We start from the raw sequence: 18,205 nt of genomic DNA, 5'->3' as shown, positions 1-18,205 counted from the left end.
AATTCTTAACTTTCATCTTCCTTTTCATTTTCTTTCATCTTCCTTTCACCTTCCTTTTCATCTTCTTTTTCCCATTCCTTTTCAACTCCCTTCTCCCCTTCATTTTCATCCTCCTTTTCATCTTCCTCGTCCCCTTCCTTTCCCTTTTCTTTCTCATCTTTTGTCCCCTTCCTTTTCATCATACTGTTCATCTTTTTGACCCTACCTTGTCCCCCTCCCTCGTCATCTCCATTTTCATCTTCTTTCTCACCTTCTTTTTCATCTTCCTTTTCATCTTTTTGACCCTTCCTTGTCCCCCTTCCTCTTCATCTCCATTTTCATCTTCTTTCTCACCTTCCTTTTCATCTCCCTTTTCACACCTGACAGCTCCTGGGATTTAAATATTTACCAACCCTCCTTCAGATTCATACGTATTTCGAACCTCCATATAAAACATTCAGTCGTGTGTGAATCTATAACATATCTGCTCAGTTTGTTCCATTATTCACTTCCCTATTAAGAAAGCAGCATCCAGTAGACCGAATTAACGTTTTTCATCTCATTTCAGTCTGTGTCCGCGTCCTGGTTATCACTTTCTCACCTAACCTAACCTAACCTCACCTCACCTCACCTCATCTCACCTAAGCTCACCTAATCTCACCTCACCTCACTTCACCTCACCTCACCTCACCTCACCTCACCTAACCTCACCTCACCTCACCTAACGTAACCTCACCTCACCTCACCTAACCTCACCTCACCTCACCTCACCTAACGTAACCTAACCTCACCTCACCTCACCTAACGTAACCTCACCTCACCTCACCTAACCTCACCTCACCTCACCTAACGTAACCTCACCTCACCTCACCTCACCTAACTTCACCTATCCTAACCTAACCTAACCTAACCTAACCTCACCTCACCTAACCTAACCTAACCTAACCTAACCTAACCTTCCCTCTTCATTTGTTCTTTATACCATCAACTACCTCTACTCTGTTACCTCGTTCTTCTCTCACCTGTATCTCTCTTCCTTTCCTCTTTCCCTCCCTCCTCTTCCTCTCCTCTCTGTCTCCCTTCCTCTATCCCTCTCTCCTCCTCCTTTTCTCTCCTCTCCCAGCCCCATCTCTCCTTTTCTTCATTTCTCCCATCTCCCCCTCTCCTCTCCTCTTTCCCTCCTTCCTCTTCCTCTCCTCTCCATTCCTCTCCTCTCTGTCTCCCTTCCTCTGTCCCTCTCTCCTCCTCCTTTCCTCTCCTTTCCCAGCCGCATCTCTCCTTTTCTTCCCCCCCCCCCCCTCCCTCTCTCTCTCTCTCTCTCTCTCTCTCTCTCTCTCTCTCTCTCTCTCTCTCTCTCTCTCTCTCTCTCTCTCTCTCTCTCTCTCTCTCCATCCCTCATCCAGTTGCACCTGTGATATTTTTCCTCTATCCCACTCACCTTTCCTCCTCTCCTCTCCTCTTCATTCCTCTCCCAGCCTCATCTCTCCCTCCCTTCCTCAATGCCTCCCTCCTCCCCCACTCCTCTCCTCTCTTTTCCTCTCTCCCTCCCTCCCCCTCCCCCCCTCTTCTCTCCTCTCCATGTTTCGCAACTAATCAAAGTTTCCCTCACTAACTGACAAGCGTGTGTGTGGGGGGTGGGGGGGGGGGGGGGGGGGGGGTTGTTCGTTCTTGCTTACACTCTGAGAACTGAACGAACGGGAAAAGAAACAGCAACACACACACACACACACACACACACACACACACACACACACACACACACACACACACACACACACACACACACGAACGCAAACAAACAGGTATATTTTGGGATGAAGAGCTGATGTTAATTGGTAGGATATTCGTGTGGGCGTAGCTTCTGGGAACGGCTCATTACGGTTTTGTTGACGTTAGCTGGAAAAGGAAAGAGGAATGGAAGGTAAAGAGGAAGATGAAAAGGAAAGGAAAGAGGAATGTGAGAAGAATTAGTAAAAAGATGAAAAGGAAAAGAAAAAGGTGGTGGTGGTTTGCAGGAAAAAGGAAAATGATGATAACTAACAGGAATAAAGAATGGAGAGAGAGAGAGAGAGAGAGAGAGAGAGAGAGAGAGAGAGAGAGAGAGAGAGAGAGAGAGAGACAGACAGACAGACAGACAGACAGACAGACAGACAGACAGACAGACAGACAGACAGACAGACAGACAGACAGACAGACAGACAGACAGACAGACAGACAGACAGACAGACAGACAGACAGACAGACAGACAGACAGACAGACAGAGCCATGCCATAATCCTTGTTTTAGGGCCTCAGCGCATTAATTCCAATTCCCGCTGACTGTAGAGAAACAAAAGTGGACGTCGTGTAATTAGGACGAGAGCCCCGACGAGGGATTAGACCGTCGACAAGGTGAGAGACAGGCCGGGAGTTATTAGGGGGAGGCGAACCTGCGAAATTTCTCCCGTCTGCAGTACTACCAACTCCGAAAAAAGAACTTATGCCGTATTTTTAAATGTATCGACACTTCGGTTCGCCTACTTGAAAAGACTATCGTACAAGTTGCTGGGATTTTCATGGAGTGCTTTGTGACTCCATTGGTAGTTTTACACGACTTTTACACAACGAACGGAAGTAGTTTAAGGCGGAAAATGAAAACAAAAGAAGCTCGTAAGGTCTATATTCGGATCTCTATGGTTTATTTTTTGTGATTCCAGTGATAGTTTTACACGACTTTTACACAATGATCGGAAGTAGTTTAAGGCGGAAAATGAAAACAAAAGAAGCTCGTAAGGTCTCTATTAGGATCTCTGTGGTTTATTTTTTGTGATTCCAGTGATAGTTTTACACGACTTTTACACAGCGAACGGAAGTAGTTTAAGGTGAAAAATGAAAACAAAAGAAGCTCGTAAGGTCTATATTCGGATCTCTATGGTTTATTTTTTGTGATTCCAGTGATAGTTTTACACGACTTTTACACAGCGAACGGAAGTAGTTTAAGGCGAAAAATGGAAACAAAAGAATCTCGTAAGGTGGATATTAGGATCTCTATGATTTATCTTTTCAGAGGGAATAACAATGTTGATTCCTTTTATCTGGAAGTTTCTCCCGCTGAAAAGAATATATAAAGATGTAATTAAGGAAAAGAAGGAGCGGTAGTTCAACGGATATAGCATTTTTTTCTTTTTTTTTCGTAACTTTGGGCATTCGTTGATTTCTTTTTAATCCAGAAAACTCTCCTGCTGAAAAGAATATATAAGGATGTAAATAAAGAAAGCAAATAGCGGTAGTTTAACGTGTATAGAATTTATTTCTTCTTTCTTGTAACTTTGGGAATATGTTGATTTATTTTCTATCTGTAAAATTCTCCTGCTAAAAATATATAAGGATGTAAATAAAGAAAGGAAGGAGAGGTAGTTTAACGTGTATAGCATTTTTTTTTCTTCTTCCCCGTAACTTTGGGAATATGTTGATTTCTTTTTTATCCGGAAATTTCTCTTGATAAAAATATATAAGGATGTAAATAAAGCGAGCAGGGAGAGGTAGTTCAACGGCTATAACTTTTTTCTTCTTTCTCTCAACTTTCGGCATATGTTGATTTATTTTTTATCCGGAATTTTCTCCTTCGGCTGAAAAATATATGAAGATCAAAATAGAGAGAGCAGGGAGAGGTAGTTCAACGGGTGTGGCTTTTTTTCTCTTTTCCCGCAACTTTGGACATTGTTGATTTCTTTTTATCTGGAATTTTCTCCTTCGGCTGAAAAAAATATATGAAGATGAAAATAAAGAGAGCAGGGAGAGGTAGTTCAACGGGTACAGCTTTTTTTCCTCCTTTCCCGCAACTTTGGGCATTGCATTCGGCAGCTTTCCACGACGCCAACAGCAAAAGTTCTAAAACCCGGCTGCCACGGAACGGGCGGCGACTAGGCGACTAGGCGCGGGAGGGGTGGCTGGGCGAGGGAGGGCCAAGGGAAGGTCACCTATTTAATTAAAGGGGGACGATGCGAGGTGTGTTTGGCTTCTCTTCGGTCCATATTATCAAACTGGAGACTTAGTCCGTCTATTTCAAAACGCTCTCGGAGAAGCTGTCGGGGTTTCCATGGGGGGTTTCCTGAGCCTGGCGGTAGTTTTGCAAGGTCTGTTTAAGAGGGGATAGTGTGTGGTGTGTTGGGGCTGTCTTAGGTGCATACTATCAAACTCTGAAGGCTTAGTCCGTCTATTTCAAAAGGCTCTCGCGGAAGTTGTCGGGGTATCCATGGGTGGTTTCCTGAGCCTGGCGGTAGTTTTGCAAGGTCTATTTAGGAGGGGACAGTGTGTGGTGTGTTGGGGCTCTCTTCGGTCCATATTATCAAACTCTACGAAGCCTTAGTCCGTCTATTTCAAAACGCTCTCGCAGAAGTTGTCGGGGTTTCCATGGGGGGTTTACTGAGCTCGGTGGTAGATTTGCAAGGTCTGTTTAGGAGGGGACAGTGTGTGGTGTGTTGGGGCTCTCTTCGGTCCATATTATCAAACTCTACGAAGCCTTAGTCCGTCTATTTCAAAACGCTCTCGTGGAAGTTGTTGGGGTTTCCATGGGGGGCTTCCTGAGCCTGGCGGTAGTTTTGCAAGGTCTATTTAGGAGGGGACAGTGTGTGGTGTGTCAGGGCTCTCATCGGTCCATATTATTAAACTCTTCCAAGCCTTAGTCCATCAATTTCAAAACGCCCTCGCAGAAGTTGTCGGGGTATCCATGGGTGGTTTCCTGAGCCTGGCGGTAGTTGGCAAGTCTTCCGCGCTGTGAATGGGACAAATACTCATTGCAACCCGACGTGTCCCCTCTCTGACCCAGAAAAACGTTCGTCACAAGAGCCACGAACGTTTGATCATACGAGCGTCAGCACTTCCAACGGGCCCTCGGAGACTCGACCCAATACATAGAGACTCTCACCCTCTTCCCTAATCATATTTTTGCGGTCCTTCCCTCCCTCACAGCCCTTTCAACGGCTTCCATACCATCGCAATCTTTTTCACCTAACACTTCTATTCCTTCCTGTTCTCTCCTTTCCTAATATTTTTCTTAATCTATTTCATTCTAATCTTTTTATTTTATTTTCCTCCATACTTTCCCCATCCCTTTCCAACACTTTCCTTTCCTTCATTTTTCACTGCTCTTTTATTCCTTTCTATTCTCTCCTTTTCTAATATTTTTCTTAATCTATTTCATTCTAATCTTTTTATTTTATTTTCCTCCATACTTTCCCCATCCCTTTCCAACACTTTCCTTTCCTTCATTTTTCACTTCTCTTCTCCGTCCTTTCTGTTCTCTCCTCTCCTGATATTTTTCTTAATCTCTTTCATCCTAATTTTTTTCTTATTTTCCTCCTTTCTTTTCCCCATCCCTTTCCAACACTTTTCTTTCCTTCATTTTTAATTTCTCTTCTCCGTCCTTTCTGTTCTCTCCTTTTCTAATATTTTTCTTAATCTCTTTCATCCTTATCTTTTTTTTCTTGTTTTCCTCCATTCTTTCCCCCATCCCTTTCCAACACTTTCCTTTCCTTCATTTTTCACTTCTCTTCTATTCCTTTCTGTTCTCTCCTTTTCTAATATTTTTCTTAATCTCTTTCATCCTTATCTTTTTTTCTCGTTTTCCTCCATTCTTTTCCCTATCCCTTTCCAACACGTTCCTTCATTATTCACTTCACCTCTCCGCCCCTTCACTCCCTTCCCCTCCTGCCCTCCTTCCCTTAATGTTTTCCCCAATCTTTTTCATCCTAATCGGTTTTTTTTCCCTTATTTTCCTCCCTCACACCTTACCAATACCTTCCATTCCGTCATTTTTCACCATCTCTCCGCCCCTTCACTCCCTTCCCCTCCTGCCCTCCTTCCCTTAATGTTTTCCCCAATCTTTTTCATCCTTATCGTTTTTTTCTTTCCTTCTTTTCCTCCATTCCTTCCCTCACACCTTACCAACACCTTCCATTCCATTGCCTAATTTGTTGTTATACCATTTTTTATTTTGAGATGTCTTACTGTTCTGCTTTGGTTCATACGCATAATTTTCGCAACCTTAGTTTACATTATGTGCGATAACTTGTAACAGCTCCTCTTCTCAGATGGCCATCACATGTCATTAAAAAGCTGAGATTCCAGGCTTTCAGAAAAGGTATAGCAACCCCCTGGCTTACATCAAGGCCTCTCCGCTTGACTTTTGCCTGGCCAGCCCAACACCCAATACCGCGACTCAATAGCCCAATCTGCCGCGGGAAAAATATCAGCGACACGCGGTTTTGAAAGACAAGTTTTTGGCTCTCTCTCTCTCTCTTTCTTCCTCACTCTCTTCTCTGTTTGTATTTGTTTTCTTTACTCTTTTTTTGTTTGTTTTGTTTCTGTCATGTCTTTGTAGGGGGGGCGGGGGAACGAAGAGGACCTCCTTGCCTCTCTTCCTCCCCTTTTCCTTCCCTCTTTCTCCCTCTCCCTTCTTCCCCCATCTACCTCCCCTCTTCCTCCTCCTCCTCCTCCCCTCCACCTCACCTCTTCCTCTTCTTTACTTCCCCTCTGTCTCCTCTCTTTCTCCTCTCTTTCTCCTTTCCGCCTCCCCTCTTTCTCTCCTTCTTCTCCATGACGCGGGAAAGGAGAGAAAGGCGATGGATGAGAGAGAGAGAGAGAGAGAGAGAGAGAGAGAGAGAGAGAGAGAGAGAGAGATTGACTGATTGATTGAAACTTTTACTCAGAAACAAACACATCTGTGAAAAAGAGAGAGAGAGAGAGAGAGAGAGAGAGAGAGAGAGAGAGAGAGAGAGAGAGCGAGAGAGAGAGAGTGAGACAATTACATTACACTTTCGGAAAGGTTAACCATTCTTTATGACTTCGGTATTACAGTTTCCAGTTCTAAATTAAAAGTGGAATCAAACCGCTGGGAGCTTGGGTGTCTCATTAAAACGCTCTTGGTCACAGGCATGTCATATTTCTACCCGCCGATGTCCCTGCGTGAAGAGACACCTGTGGGCGGATATTGCGAGGGATGAAAAACGGACTGGAATTAGCAAAGGAGGGAACGTAATGTGACAGCTGTAATATCGCCCAACTCGACACGTTCATGAGGCAAACAAGACTTAGACGTGAAGGTGACATGATGATTTGCATGGTCGCTTCACGGTGCTATTAATTCAACATCGCGGGACGGGATAGTTGACGGAAGTGAGTAGAGAGGAAGGAAGGAAGGAAGGAAAGCAAACTGGAGAGAGAGAAGAGAGAACGAAAGGAAGGAAGGAAGGAAAGCAAACTAGAGAGAGAGAAGGAGAGAACGAAAGGAAGGAAGGAAGGAAAGCAAACTAGAGAGAGAGAAGAGAAAACGAAAGGAAGGAAGGAAGGAAAGCAAACTAGAGAGAGAGAAGGAGAGAACGAAAGGAAAGAAGGAAGGAAAGCAAACTAGAGAGAGAGAGAAGGAGAGAATGAAAGGAAGGAAGGAAGGAAAGCAAACTAGAGAGAGAGAAGGAGAGAACGAAAGGAAGGAAGGAAGGAAAGCAAACTAGAGAGAGAGAGAAGGAGAGAACGAAAGGAAGGAAGGAAGGAAAGCAAACTAGAGAGAGAGAAGGAGAGAACGAAAGGAAGGAAGGAAGGAAGGAAAGCAAACTAGAGAGAGAGAAGGAGAGAACGAAAGGAAGGAAGGAAGGAAGGAAAGCAAACTAGAAAGAGAGAGAAGGAGAGAACGAAAGGAAGGAAGGAAAGCAAACTAGAGAGAGAGAAGGAGAGAACGAACGAAAGGAAGGAAGGAAAGCAAACTAGAAAGAGAGAGAAGGAGAGAACGAAAGGAAGGAAGGAAGGAAGGAAAACAAACTAGAGAGAGAGAAGGAGAGAACGAAAGGAAGGAAGGAAGGAAGGAAGGAAAGCAAACTACAGAGAGAGAAGGAGAGAACGAAAGGAAGGAAGGAAGGAAAGCAAACTAGAGAGAGAGAAGGAGAGAACGAAAGGAAGGAAGGAAGGAAGGAAAGCAAACTGGAGAGAAAGAAGGAGAGAACGAAAGGAAAGAAGGAAGGAATAAGGAAGGCAAACTGAATGTAGGAACGTGTGTAGAGAGAGAGAGGAAGGAAGGAAGGAAGATAGGAGAGAAGGAAGGAAGGAAGGAAAACCGAATGCAGGAATGAACGTAGAGAACAAGAAAGGAAGAAAGGAAAGGAGGACAAAGCGAGGTGAAGTGAGTGTTAGTGTGTGTGCGTGTGTGTGTGTGTGTGTGTGTGTGTGTGTGTGTGTGTGTGTGTGTGTGTGTGTGTGTGTGTTAAGGTGGTCGCCATGTCTATTATTGTCACTCCACTTCCTTCTCCTCCTCCACCTCCTCCATCTCCTCTTACTCCTTCTCCTCTTCTCGTATTCCTTCAGTCCATCCCTCGCATACATGTTTTCTTTTATCCCCCTCCTTCGCCTCCTCCTCCTCCAATGGGATCGTGTTGGTTTGTGTGCGATTCTCTCCTTCTATCCTCTCCACACCTACTCCGTTTCAGTGGTCGCATTTTCGCTTATATCCCGCGTTTCCTGTTCTCTCTCTTGGGATCTGTTTGGTATGGACTGTAGTTGTTTTTGTTGTTTGTGGTCGTGGTGGTGGTGGTGGCGATAGTGTGTGTGTGTGTGTGTGTGTGTGTGTGTGTGTGTGTGTGTGTGTGTGTGTGTGTGTGTGTGTGTGTGTGTGTGTGTGTGTGTGTGTGTGTGTGTGTGTGTGTGTGTGTGTGTGTGTGTGTGTGTGTGTGTGTGTGTGTGTGTGTGTGTGTGTGTGTGTGTGTGTGTGCGAGAACAGGAAAAGCAAAGGGAAGCGGTTGTGACTAAAAAAGGAAGAAGATAACAGGAAGAAAAGGGAACGATTAGATGTGAATGTGTGTGTGTGTGTGTGTGTGTGTGTGTGTGTGTGTGTGTGTGTGTGTGTGTGTGTGTGTGTGTGTTTCATTTTACATTTTCTGCTAGTTAGATATTTTTAGGCCTAGGTTTGGGTGAGTTGTTAGTTGTAAGTAATTTCCATTCCATCTACTTACTTTTCTCATTCATTGATGCTCAAGTTTGTCTCTTTTTTTTTGTTGTTGTTGTTCTATATTAATCCTTCCCTTTTTTTCGCCTTCCGTCTCCCTCCCTTTTCATTTTTCAATTTCATCCTTGCCTTTTTTTTCCCTCTTATTTTTTTGTTCTCTTTTAATCCTTCCCTTTTTTCGTCTTCCGTGTCCTTTCCTTTTCACTTTTCAATTTCATCCTTGCCTTTTTTTTCCCTCTTATTTTTTTGTTCTCTTTTAATCCTTCCCTTTTTTTCGTCTTCTCCGTGTCCCTCCCTTTTCATTTTTCAATTTCATCCTTGTCTTTTTTTTCTCCTCTTTCATCTTTCTGTTTCGCCTCTTGTCATTTTCAGTTTCATCCGCTTTATTTTTTTCATTTACTTTTTATCCTTCCTTCCTTTCCATGTCATTCCCTCTTTTCAATTTCAATCGCACCATTCCTTCCTTTCTTTTCTCCTTTATTCTCTCCTTTGGGTCTCCTTGCCATTCCTTCGTGTCGCTCCCTTTTTTAGTTTCATCCGTTTCATTATTTTTTGCTTACTTTTCTCCTTTTTTTTCATCGTGTTTTTCTCTTTTTCAGTTTTATCCGTTCTGTTCCTTTCTTTTCTCCTTAATACTTTCTTTTTGTCTCCTTGCCATTCCTTTGTGCCATTCCCTTTTTTTCACTTAATCCGTTTTATTCCTCTTCCTCTCTTTTATCCGCTCCTTTTCGTCTCCTATGCCATTCCTTCGTGCCATTCCCTTTTCTCAATTTATCCGTTTTATTCCTTTTCTTCTTTTATATCCCTCCTTTTCCGTCTCCATGTCATTCCTTCCGTCCACCAACACACGCGAACCCAACCTCCTCCTCCTCCGTCTCCTGTCTCTTTCGCCCTCAGTCAAGCGTTTCATATAGCTACAGCGTTTCAGTGGGTCGTATTTTCAAACATTTCGTCGCCTAATCTCACATAGTTAACAAGACTTTCGTAGGAGTTTTAGGCATTTCCAAGGGTAGTTTCATGACCCTGGTGGTAGTTCGATCCTTCCTCTGTACCGTGAAGTTAAGAAAAAACTCATTAGAACCCGACTGATCTTCTTTTTGGGCCTTTGGTATTAGTTGAAGTGGGAGGCGAAGCGTCTGACAACACCGAGCAAGTCCATATTTGACAAGGCTTTCGTAGGAGTTTTATGCATTTCCTGACGCAGTTTCATGACCCTGGTGGTATATTTAACAAGGCTTTCTTAGGAGTTTTAGGCATTTCCAGGGGTAGTTTCATGACCCTGGTGGTATATTTAACAAGGCTTTCTTAGGAGTTTTAGGGATTTCCAGGGGTAGTTTCATGACCCTGGTGGTATATTTGACAAAGCTTTCTTAGGAGTTTTAGGCATTTCCAGGGGTAGTTTCATGACCCTGGTGGTATATTTGACAAGGCTTTCTTAGGAGTTTTAGGCGTTTCCTGGGGTAGTTTCATGACCCTGGTGGTATATTTGACAAAGCTTTCTTAGGAGTTTTAGGCATTTCCAGGGGTAGTTTCATGACCCCGGTGGTATATTTGACAAAGCTTTCTTAGGAGTTTTAGGCATTTCCAGGGGTAGTTTCATGACCCTGGTGATATATTTGACAAGGCTTTCTTAGGAGTTTTAGGCATTTCCAGGGGTAGTTTCATGACCCTGGTGATATATTTGACAAGGCTTTCTTAGGAGTTATAGGCATTTCCAGGGGTAGTTTCATGACCCTGGTGGTATATTTGACAAGGCTTTCTTAGGAGTTTTAGGGATTTCCATGGGTAGTTTCATGACCCTGGTGGTATATTTGACAAGGCTTTCTTAGGAGTTATAGGCATTTCCAGGGGTAGTTTCATGACCCTGGTGGTATATTTAACAAGGCTTTCTTAGGAGTTATAGGCATTTCCAGGGGTAGTTTCATGACCCTGGTGGTATATTTGACAAGGTTTTCTTAGGAGTTTTAGGCATTTCCTGGGGTAGTTTCATGACCCTGGTGGTATATTTAACAAGGCTTTCTTAGGAGTTTTAGGGATTTCCAGGGGTAGTTTCATGACCCTGGTGGTATATTTGACAAGGCTTTCTTAGGAGTTTTAGGCATCTCCAGGGGTAGTTTCATGACCCTGGTGGTATATTTGACAAGGCTTTCTTAGGAGTTATAGGCATTTCCAGGGGTAGTTTCATGACCCTGGTGGTATATTTAACAAGGCTTTCTAAGGAGTTATAGGCATTTCCAGGAGTAGTTTCATGACCCTGGTGGTAGTTCGATCCTTCCTCTGTACCATGAACCTAAGAAGAAACTCATTAGAACTTGACTGATAACCTTTTTGGGCTTTGGTAATAGTTAACGCTGAGAGACGGAAGCATCTGACAATACTGAGCAATTTTTTCTCGTCCGCGCCAGAAAGTCTCTCCGCAATGGTCTCGGCGGCGCGACCAACGAGCGAGAAGAGGAGACTGTCGCGAGGAACAAAGAGAGAGATTTTGCGAAGGGAGATATTTTGCGTCGTGGCAGCGGCCTCTCCTCACAATGGGAAGGCGACGGTGCAATCAGACCCAACGGCGACCCTTTTTATTGTCCCCCTGATTGTGTTCTGGGGGGGGGGAGAGAGAGAGAGAGAGAGAGAGAGAGAGAGAGAGAGAGAGAGAGAGAGAAAAAAGAAAGAAGGAAAGGAAAAGAAAGAAGAGAGAGAGAGAGAGAGAGAGAGAGAGAGAGAGAGAGAGAGAGAGAGAGAGAGAGAGAGAGAGAGAGAGAGAGATTTACATAGAAAATCAGACCACACAGACCCCATGGAGAGACAGACAGACAGACAGACAGACGATAAATAGACCCAGAATGACATGCAGTTAGGTTAAGGTTGAGGAAAGAAAAGGAAGTACAAGAGAAAGTTAGGCAAAAGAAGAGGAGTATCAAAAGGCTAAAATGGGTACATCTTATAGCGACGCGTTGGTGGACTCGGAACCTGAAAACCTCATTATTCGAGCAATTATTAACCATGAAATTGCTGGCGGGATTGAGAGGTGGCGATGATAAGGGTGGGGGGGGGAGGGTGAACCGTTGCCCTCCTCCTTTTGCTCCTCCTCCTCCTCCTCCTCCTCCTCCTCCTCCTCCTCCTCCTCCTCCTCTTCTTCTTCTTTCATTTCTTTTTTTTCCTCCTCCTCCTCTTTCTCTTCTTATTTTATTATTATTATTATTATTATTTTTCTTCTTATTATTTTTTCTTCTTATTATTTTTCTTCTTCCTCCTCCTCTTCTTTTTCTTTTTCCTTCTCCACCTCTTCCGTTTCCTCTTCGTCTTCTTCATCTACTTCTTTTTCTTCTCCTTTTTCTTCTTCTTCCTCTACTTCCTCTTCCTCTTCTTTTTTTCTTCCTCCTCCTCCTCCTTCTCCTCTTCCACCTCCACCTCCCCACCCTCCCCCTCCCCTCTCTCATTCTTTCTCTCCCAAGTTTCCATCAACATGACATTCGGCAGCCCAGAATTCCATGAATCCCTCAAGTTATAATTAATTCTCGTCTGGGCGAATTCACCTGAGACCCTAATTGCTTCACCTGTTCACCTTTATTAGTGGCTCCCGCATTACCCGGCCGCTCGTCTTGCCCGTGGCTTGAAAAGTTGGGTCCGCTGATGAATTCTAATTGATTGGATAAGATGATGCTCTAATTATTCCGAGTGATGAGCTGTTTATTGTTGTTTTTATTATCTTTATTCCATTCTTAATCCGGGCGGGGTGGAAAAATTTGGGCGGCTTTTCCGATACCCTACGCCCCTGTCCATACCACCCAGCAGTGAATGGGTACCAGGTATTAATCGGGGGTTGTGTCCCGTCTCCTGGGGTCTGTTTCCTTCTCCTATAATTCCTTCCCCTTCCGTCTCTCTCCGGCATATGACCACAGATGTTGCGCCGACTAAACGAAACTCTCCAACTTTTCCATTCTTAATCTTTCTCTTCCCCTTCCTTTTCCTTGCTTCCCTTCCCTTCTCTTCTCTCTCTGCCTCTTCCTTGTGATTTCCAGGTACAGAGAGGATTGATATGGGTGGAGAAATAGTCAATGTGAAGGGTATTGAAAGAAACGGAATATTCGTCCAGAAAAAAACTAAAGAAATGCAAATATAAACTTAAGTATGATAAGTCTTTTTTATTCTTATTTTCTGTTATAGGAGCAGTGGCGTCCAGTGGGCTTTTGTCGCTGTTGTTGTTGTTGTGTTGTTGTTGAAATGCCTCTCGTAAAAGTTGCTTGGATTTACATGGACTGTTTTGTGATCCTAGTGATAGTTTAACCCGATTTCTGCATCTGCCCTCCTCTTCCTATATCTCTTCCAAAAAAAAGACGAAAATAAACTGAGGAGGAGGAGGAGGAGGAGGAGGTGGAACATAAATAAATACCTCAAAATAGACCGAAATAATATGGAAGAGAAGGAAGAAGAAGGAACAGAAAAAGAGGAAAAAACAAGCAAGCATACAAATGAACATCAAAAAAGGAAAGAAAATATGAAACAGAAAAAAAAATCATCTCTTCCATACGAGTGATATATTTTCTTAACTTTTCCTTTCTTTTCTCCTCTTTTTCCTCTTTCGTTTTCAGTCTATTCAAATTTTCCGCCACACACAAGCAAGTATATCCTATCTTTTATTGATTGCTCTAGTTTTGTTTTCCTTTCAATCATTTTTCTTTGTTTTATTGATTTTTTTTCATTTTCTTCTTATCCCTTTCTATTTTTATTTCCTCGTTTCGTTTCCTTTCTCTTTCCCAAATATATCTCTGTTTTACTGTTTCCTTTATTTTATCTCTCATCCCTTTTAATGTTTTTTCGTTTCCTCTCCTTTCTCTCTTCCAAGTCCTTCTCTGTTATGGTTTCCTTCTTTATTTCATTTTCATCCTTTTCTTTCTTTTTCGTATCCTTTCCTTTTTTTCATTTCCCAAACTTTTCCTTCTTTAATTTCTTCTCAGCCCTTTGTTTTTGTTTTTTGTTTGTTTGATTGTTTGTTTTCTTTCTTAACTGAACGAGAGTAATCTGTTTTTTTTTCTATCTATCTATCTATCTATCTATCTATCTATCTTATCATCGCAATCCGTTATGTCTTCTTTCAATTTGCTCCCTATAACTTTTCTCTCACTTTCTATCCATCTATCTCTATCTATCCATCTATATCTATGTGTCTATTTCTATGTCTCTATCTATCTATCATCGCTATCCTTCATGTCTTCTTTTAATTTTTTCTCCATAACTTTTCTCATTTCATTATTCATCAGCTGGATCTTATTATTCTCTCCTCGCCTCCTTTCTTTAAATTCTCATCACGCTGCAAGGTAAAGGATTAGGGATGAAGGGAGGGAGAGGAGGAGGAGGAGGGAGGGGCGGGAAGGGATGCGTGCAGGACTCCCACCAACCCCCCTCAATCCCCTCCCTCCATCCCGGTTCCTTGGGCGTGCGGTAGGAAATGAAAAGTTTTAAAATGGTAATCATATAACTTAACTGCTCTTAAATTACCCTCGTGTGTGTGGGTGTGGGTGGGTGGGTTGTGTGTGTGAGTGTGTGGGTGTGTTGGGTGTTGGTGTGGGTTTGGGTATGGGTGGGTGTGGGCTGGTGGGTTGTGTGTGTGAGTGTGTTGGGTGTTGGTGTGGGTTTGGGTATGGGTGGGTGTGGGCTTGTGGGTTGTGTGTGTGTGTGTGTGTTGGGTGTTGGTGTGGGTTTGGGTATGGACGGGTGTGGGCTGGTGGGTTGTGTGTGTGAGTGTGTGGGTGTGTTGGGTGTTGGTTGCTGACTCGAACATCGCCCCGGAAAACAAGTATCCAAAAATGTGTAAAATTATAAAGAGAAAAAAAGATCATACATCGCCGTGCAAAGCAATGCCAAAATCTTGTAAAAATGTAAATAAAAAACATCAATCATACTGCGCCATCTCATGTTTTCTTTATGATATAAAAAAAAATCCCAAAGGTTAAAGAAGAACACTTCACCTCCAAAAATGCCGCCCCACGAAATAAATAATGCGAATATATCAAAAATTCTAAATGTGCAAATTCAGCTTTGCGCCGCGGCCTCCCGACGCACCGCGTGACAGTCCACAGGCCGGCGGGAGGGAGACGAGCTGCTGGAGACACTCGCAGAGGGCAGGAAATGTATATACAAAAAAAAAAAAAAAAAAAATGCTCCTCAGGGTTGAAAAAAAATGATCAGATTTATTTTTATTTCAACAACACTGTGATTGTCCTTACTCTATCGATCACGATACAACTCCTGAAACTAAACGATATAAAAACGTGAATACATCTCCCACGTAGGTGCTACATATTTATGAAAACTACAAAGAACAGCCTTTCTTGAAAAGGTGCCTAAAGGTAATGAACTTTGTGTTACATATATGTGCCTGCAGCTGAATCATTACAGACAAAACTCACAAGCTTTTTATATAGAATAATGAATATTATATTACATCCCAGTGAATGAAATTAAGTTTTTACATTATGTAGCTGTTTAATCATTTCAAAGCAATAAGAAATTTTGAGCTTATTAGTAAAAAAATCACTCAGATTTTAATAATGTTTTTTGTTCTGAATAAAAACGCATAAAATTAAATGATTTGAATCATTTTCGTTAAATTATAATAAGCCGCCACCGCTGCCGCCCACGCCGCCACCGCTGCCGCCCACGCCTCCACCGCTGCCGCCCACGCTGCCGCCCACGCCGCCACCGCTGCCGCCCACGCCTCCACCGCTGCCGCCCACGCCTCCACCGCTGCCGCCCACGCTGCCGCCCACGCCTCCACCGCTGCCGCCCACGCCTCCACCGCTGCCGCCCACGCCGCCACCGCTGCCGCCCACGCCTCCACCGCTGCCGCCCACGCCTCCACCGCTGCCGCCCACGCTGCCGCCCACGCCGCCACCGCTGCCGCCCACGCTGCCGCCCACGCCGCCACCGCTGCCGCCCACGCTGCCGCCCACGCTGCCACCGCTGCCGCCACCGCTGCCGCCCACGCCGCCACCGCTGCCGCCCACGCCGCCGCCGCTGCCGCCCACGCCTCCACCGCTGCCGCCCACGCCGCCGCCGCTACCGCCCACGCCGCCACCTCGCGGGTGACTCACCCCTCGCCCATGGCCTGTTGGCGCCGTGGTGCAGAAGGCACGCTCCGCCGAAGCCTCTCCTCAAAAAATACCTTCCTGTTGCCGCTGAACTACAAAAAATACCTTCCTCCTACTGAACTTGAAAAAAATACCTTCTTCCTCTGACTCATGTCAAGATGCCACACTATTAGACATACATTCTGCCAAGCACATTCTTCGTCAGCCTCAGAGCCTGCCCAAGCCTCGCCCCGCATGGCCTCAGAGCGTGGCCACCTTCACCCCCACCACCAAAACATTTATTGTAACATGGAAAAAAAAAACTTACTTGATTGAAGTAATAGGAATATAAGGCGATCAGATAAAGCATTAATTATAAAGCAAAATGAACCTTATAACTAACTGGTAGATGAGCGATAACTTGAGCTTTCGTCGCCACCACCTCCCCCTCCTCCTCCTCCTCCTTCTCCTCCTCCTCCTTTTCCTTTCACACTCTCTTCCTCCTCGTCGACAGTCACCACCCCGCGCATCACACACGTTACCTTGACGGCAGACGGTCTTGTGTCATGTATAAATAAACCAATCCAGGAAAGACATCTTCACACCGTCTCGCCGTCTGACATTTTCTCCATCGCCTTCCTCTTCTCTTGCATTCTCCTCAGACCAGTATGCGCCCTAGCTGTGACGCCCTTTAGGAAACATGTATCAGTGTCACATGAATCTATAGTTTAGTTTACATTTTCTTCATCGTCTTCCTCTCCTCTTGCATTCTCCTAACACAACGCTATTTTTACCTTTACAGAGTTCACAGTTATCAGACCAGTATGCGCCCTAGCTGTGACGCCCTTTAGGAAACATGTAGCAACGTCACATGAATCTATAGTTTTGTTTACATTTTCTTCATCGCCTTCCTCTCTTCTTGCATTCTCCTAACACAACGCTTTTTGCCCTTTACAGAGTTCACAGTTATCAGACCATTGTGCTCTAGCTGTGACGCCCTTTAGGAAATATGTATCAATGTCACATGAATCTAGAGTTTAGTTTACATTTTCTTCATCGTCTTCCTCTCCTCTTGCATTCTCGTAACACAACGCTTTTTGACCTTCACAGAGCTCACTTTTTTTACAGCAAAGTATACAGTTCAAGGGCTTAAAGAAATCTATTAAAAAAAAAGCCCGCTACTTAAAAAAAAGCCCGCTACTTAGTGTCACATATATTTACAGTTTAGTTTACCGTCACAGTGTTCATTAACGTACCCTGTGAATCCCTTTTTAAGAAGTATGTTAGCATCTTCAGTCCTTTATTCCTTCCCCTGGTAAACTCTACAACAACCCTCCTTCGTCTGTATTTCCTCCTGCCTACGATTTCAACTTATTTACTATTTCCTTTCCTTTCCTTCATTTCATCTTCAGTGTTCTTCTTTTTTTTTGTCTTCTCCTTTCTCTTAACATTTTCTTAACACGGTAATTATCTCTCCATTACATGTTGTCCTGCCTCTGTCGTCCCTTCATTCTGTTTTTACTCTCCCTCTCCACCCGAAATTGACCTCTCTTTTAACCTCTTGTTCTTTGTTCTTTTTTTTTTGAGCAGCGTCTAGAGGGCTTTTTTTATCATTGTTTTTATTTTTTGTCCTTGAGCGGCCTTCCTTGTTATAAAATGTATCATCGTCATGTCAGCTCGCATTTGACATCAACCAGTTATTTTAGGATATTTTCGAGAGGTCGGGTGAAGAAGCCAAAGCGAAGCTAGTCCTGAATAAGCTCACCTCAATACACCCTCGTTTCCTTCCGCCTCCTTCATCATTCAGTTCATTTTTAACCATTTCCTCTTCAGTTCGTCTTTTCTGTCGCGCCTCGAGCCTTAAGTACGTCGAAAGCGAAACTAGTCCTGAATAAGCTCACCTCAGTACACCTTTATTTCCCTCCTTCCTTCATCATTCAGTTCATTTTTAACCATTTCCTCCTCAGTTCGTGTTTTCTGTCGTGCCTCGAGTCTTAAGTATGTCCGAAAGCGAAACTAGTCCTGAATAAGCTCACCTCAATGCACCCTCGCTTCCTTCCTTCCTTCTTCATCATTCAGTTCATTTTTAACCATTTCCTCCTCAGTTCGTCTTTCCTGTCGTGCCTCGAGCCTTAAGTATGTCCGAAAGTGAAACTAGGCGGGCTTAAACTCACCTCAGTACACCCTTGTT

The 18,205-nt window shown here is 43.9% G+C and overlaps 2 protein-coding genes across 3 annotated transcripts in view; both read left to right on the top strand.

Moving 5' to 3' along the window:
* Positions 1-18,205, top strand: part of LOC127001212 (uncharacterized) — a 348,018-nt gene that overhangs the window by 227,370 nt on the left and 102,443 nt on the right. The gene's annotated exons all lie outside the window — the stretch shown is intronic.
* Positions 14,752-16,849, top strand: LOC127001070 (histidine-rich protein PFHRP-II-like). The gene is made up of 4 exons (XM_050865241.1): positions 14,752-14,755; positions 15,566-16,029; positions 16,241-16,318; positions 16,817-16,849. The coding sequence occupies exons 1-4, from the start codon at positions 14,752-14,754 to the stop codon at positions 16,847-16,849; spliced, it is 579 nt and encodes a 192-aa protein (XP_050721198.1).

The sequence above is a fragment of the Eriocheir sinensis genome, chromosome 20 (genome assembly GCF_024679095.1).
Source record: "Eriocheir sinensis breed Jianghai 21 chromosome 20, ASM2467909v1, whole genome shotgun sequence".
NCBI classification, from domain to species: Eukaryota; Metazoa; Arthropoda; class Malacostraca; order Decapoda; family Varunidae; genus Eriocheir; species Eriocheir sinensis.
Note: the sequence above shows the minus strand (reverse complement) of the source record. Positions and strands in the feature narration are given on the sequence as shown.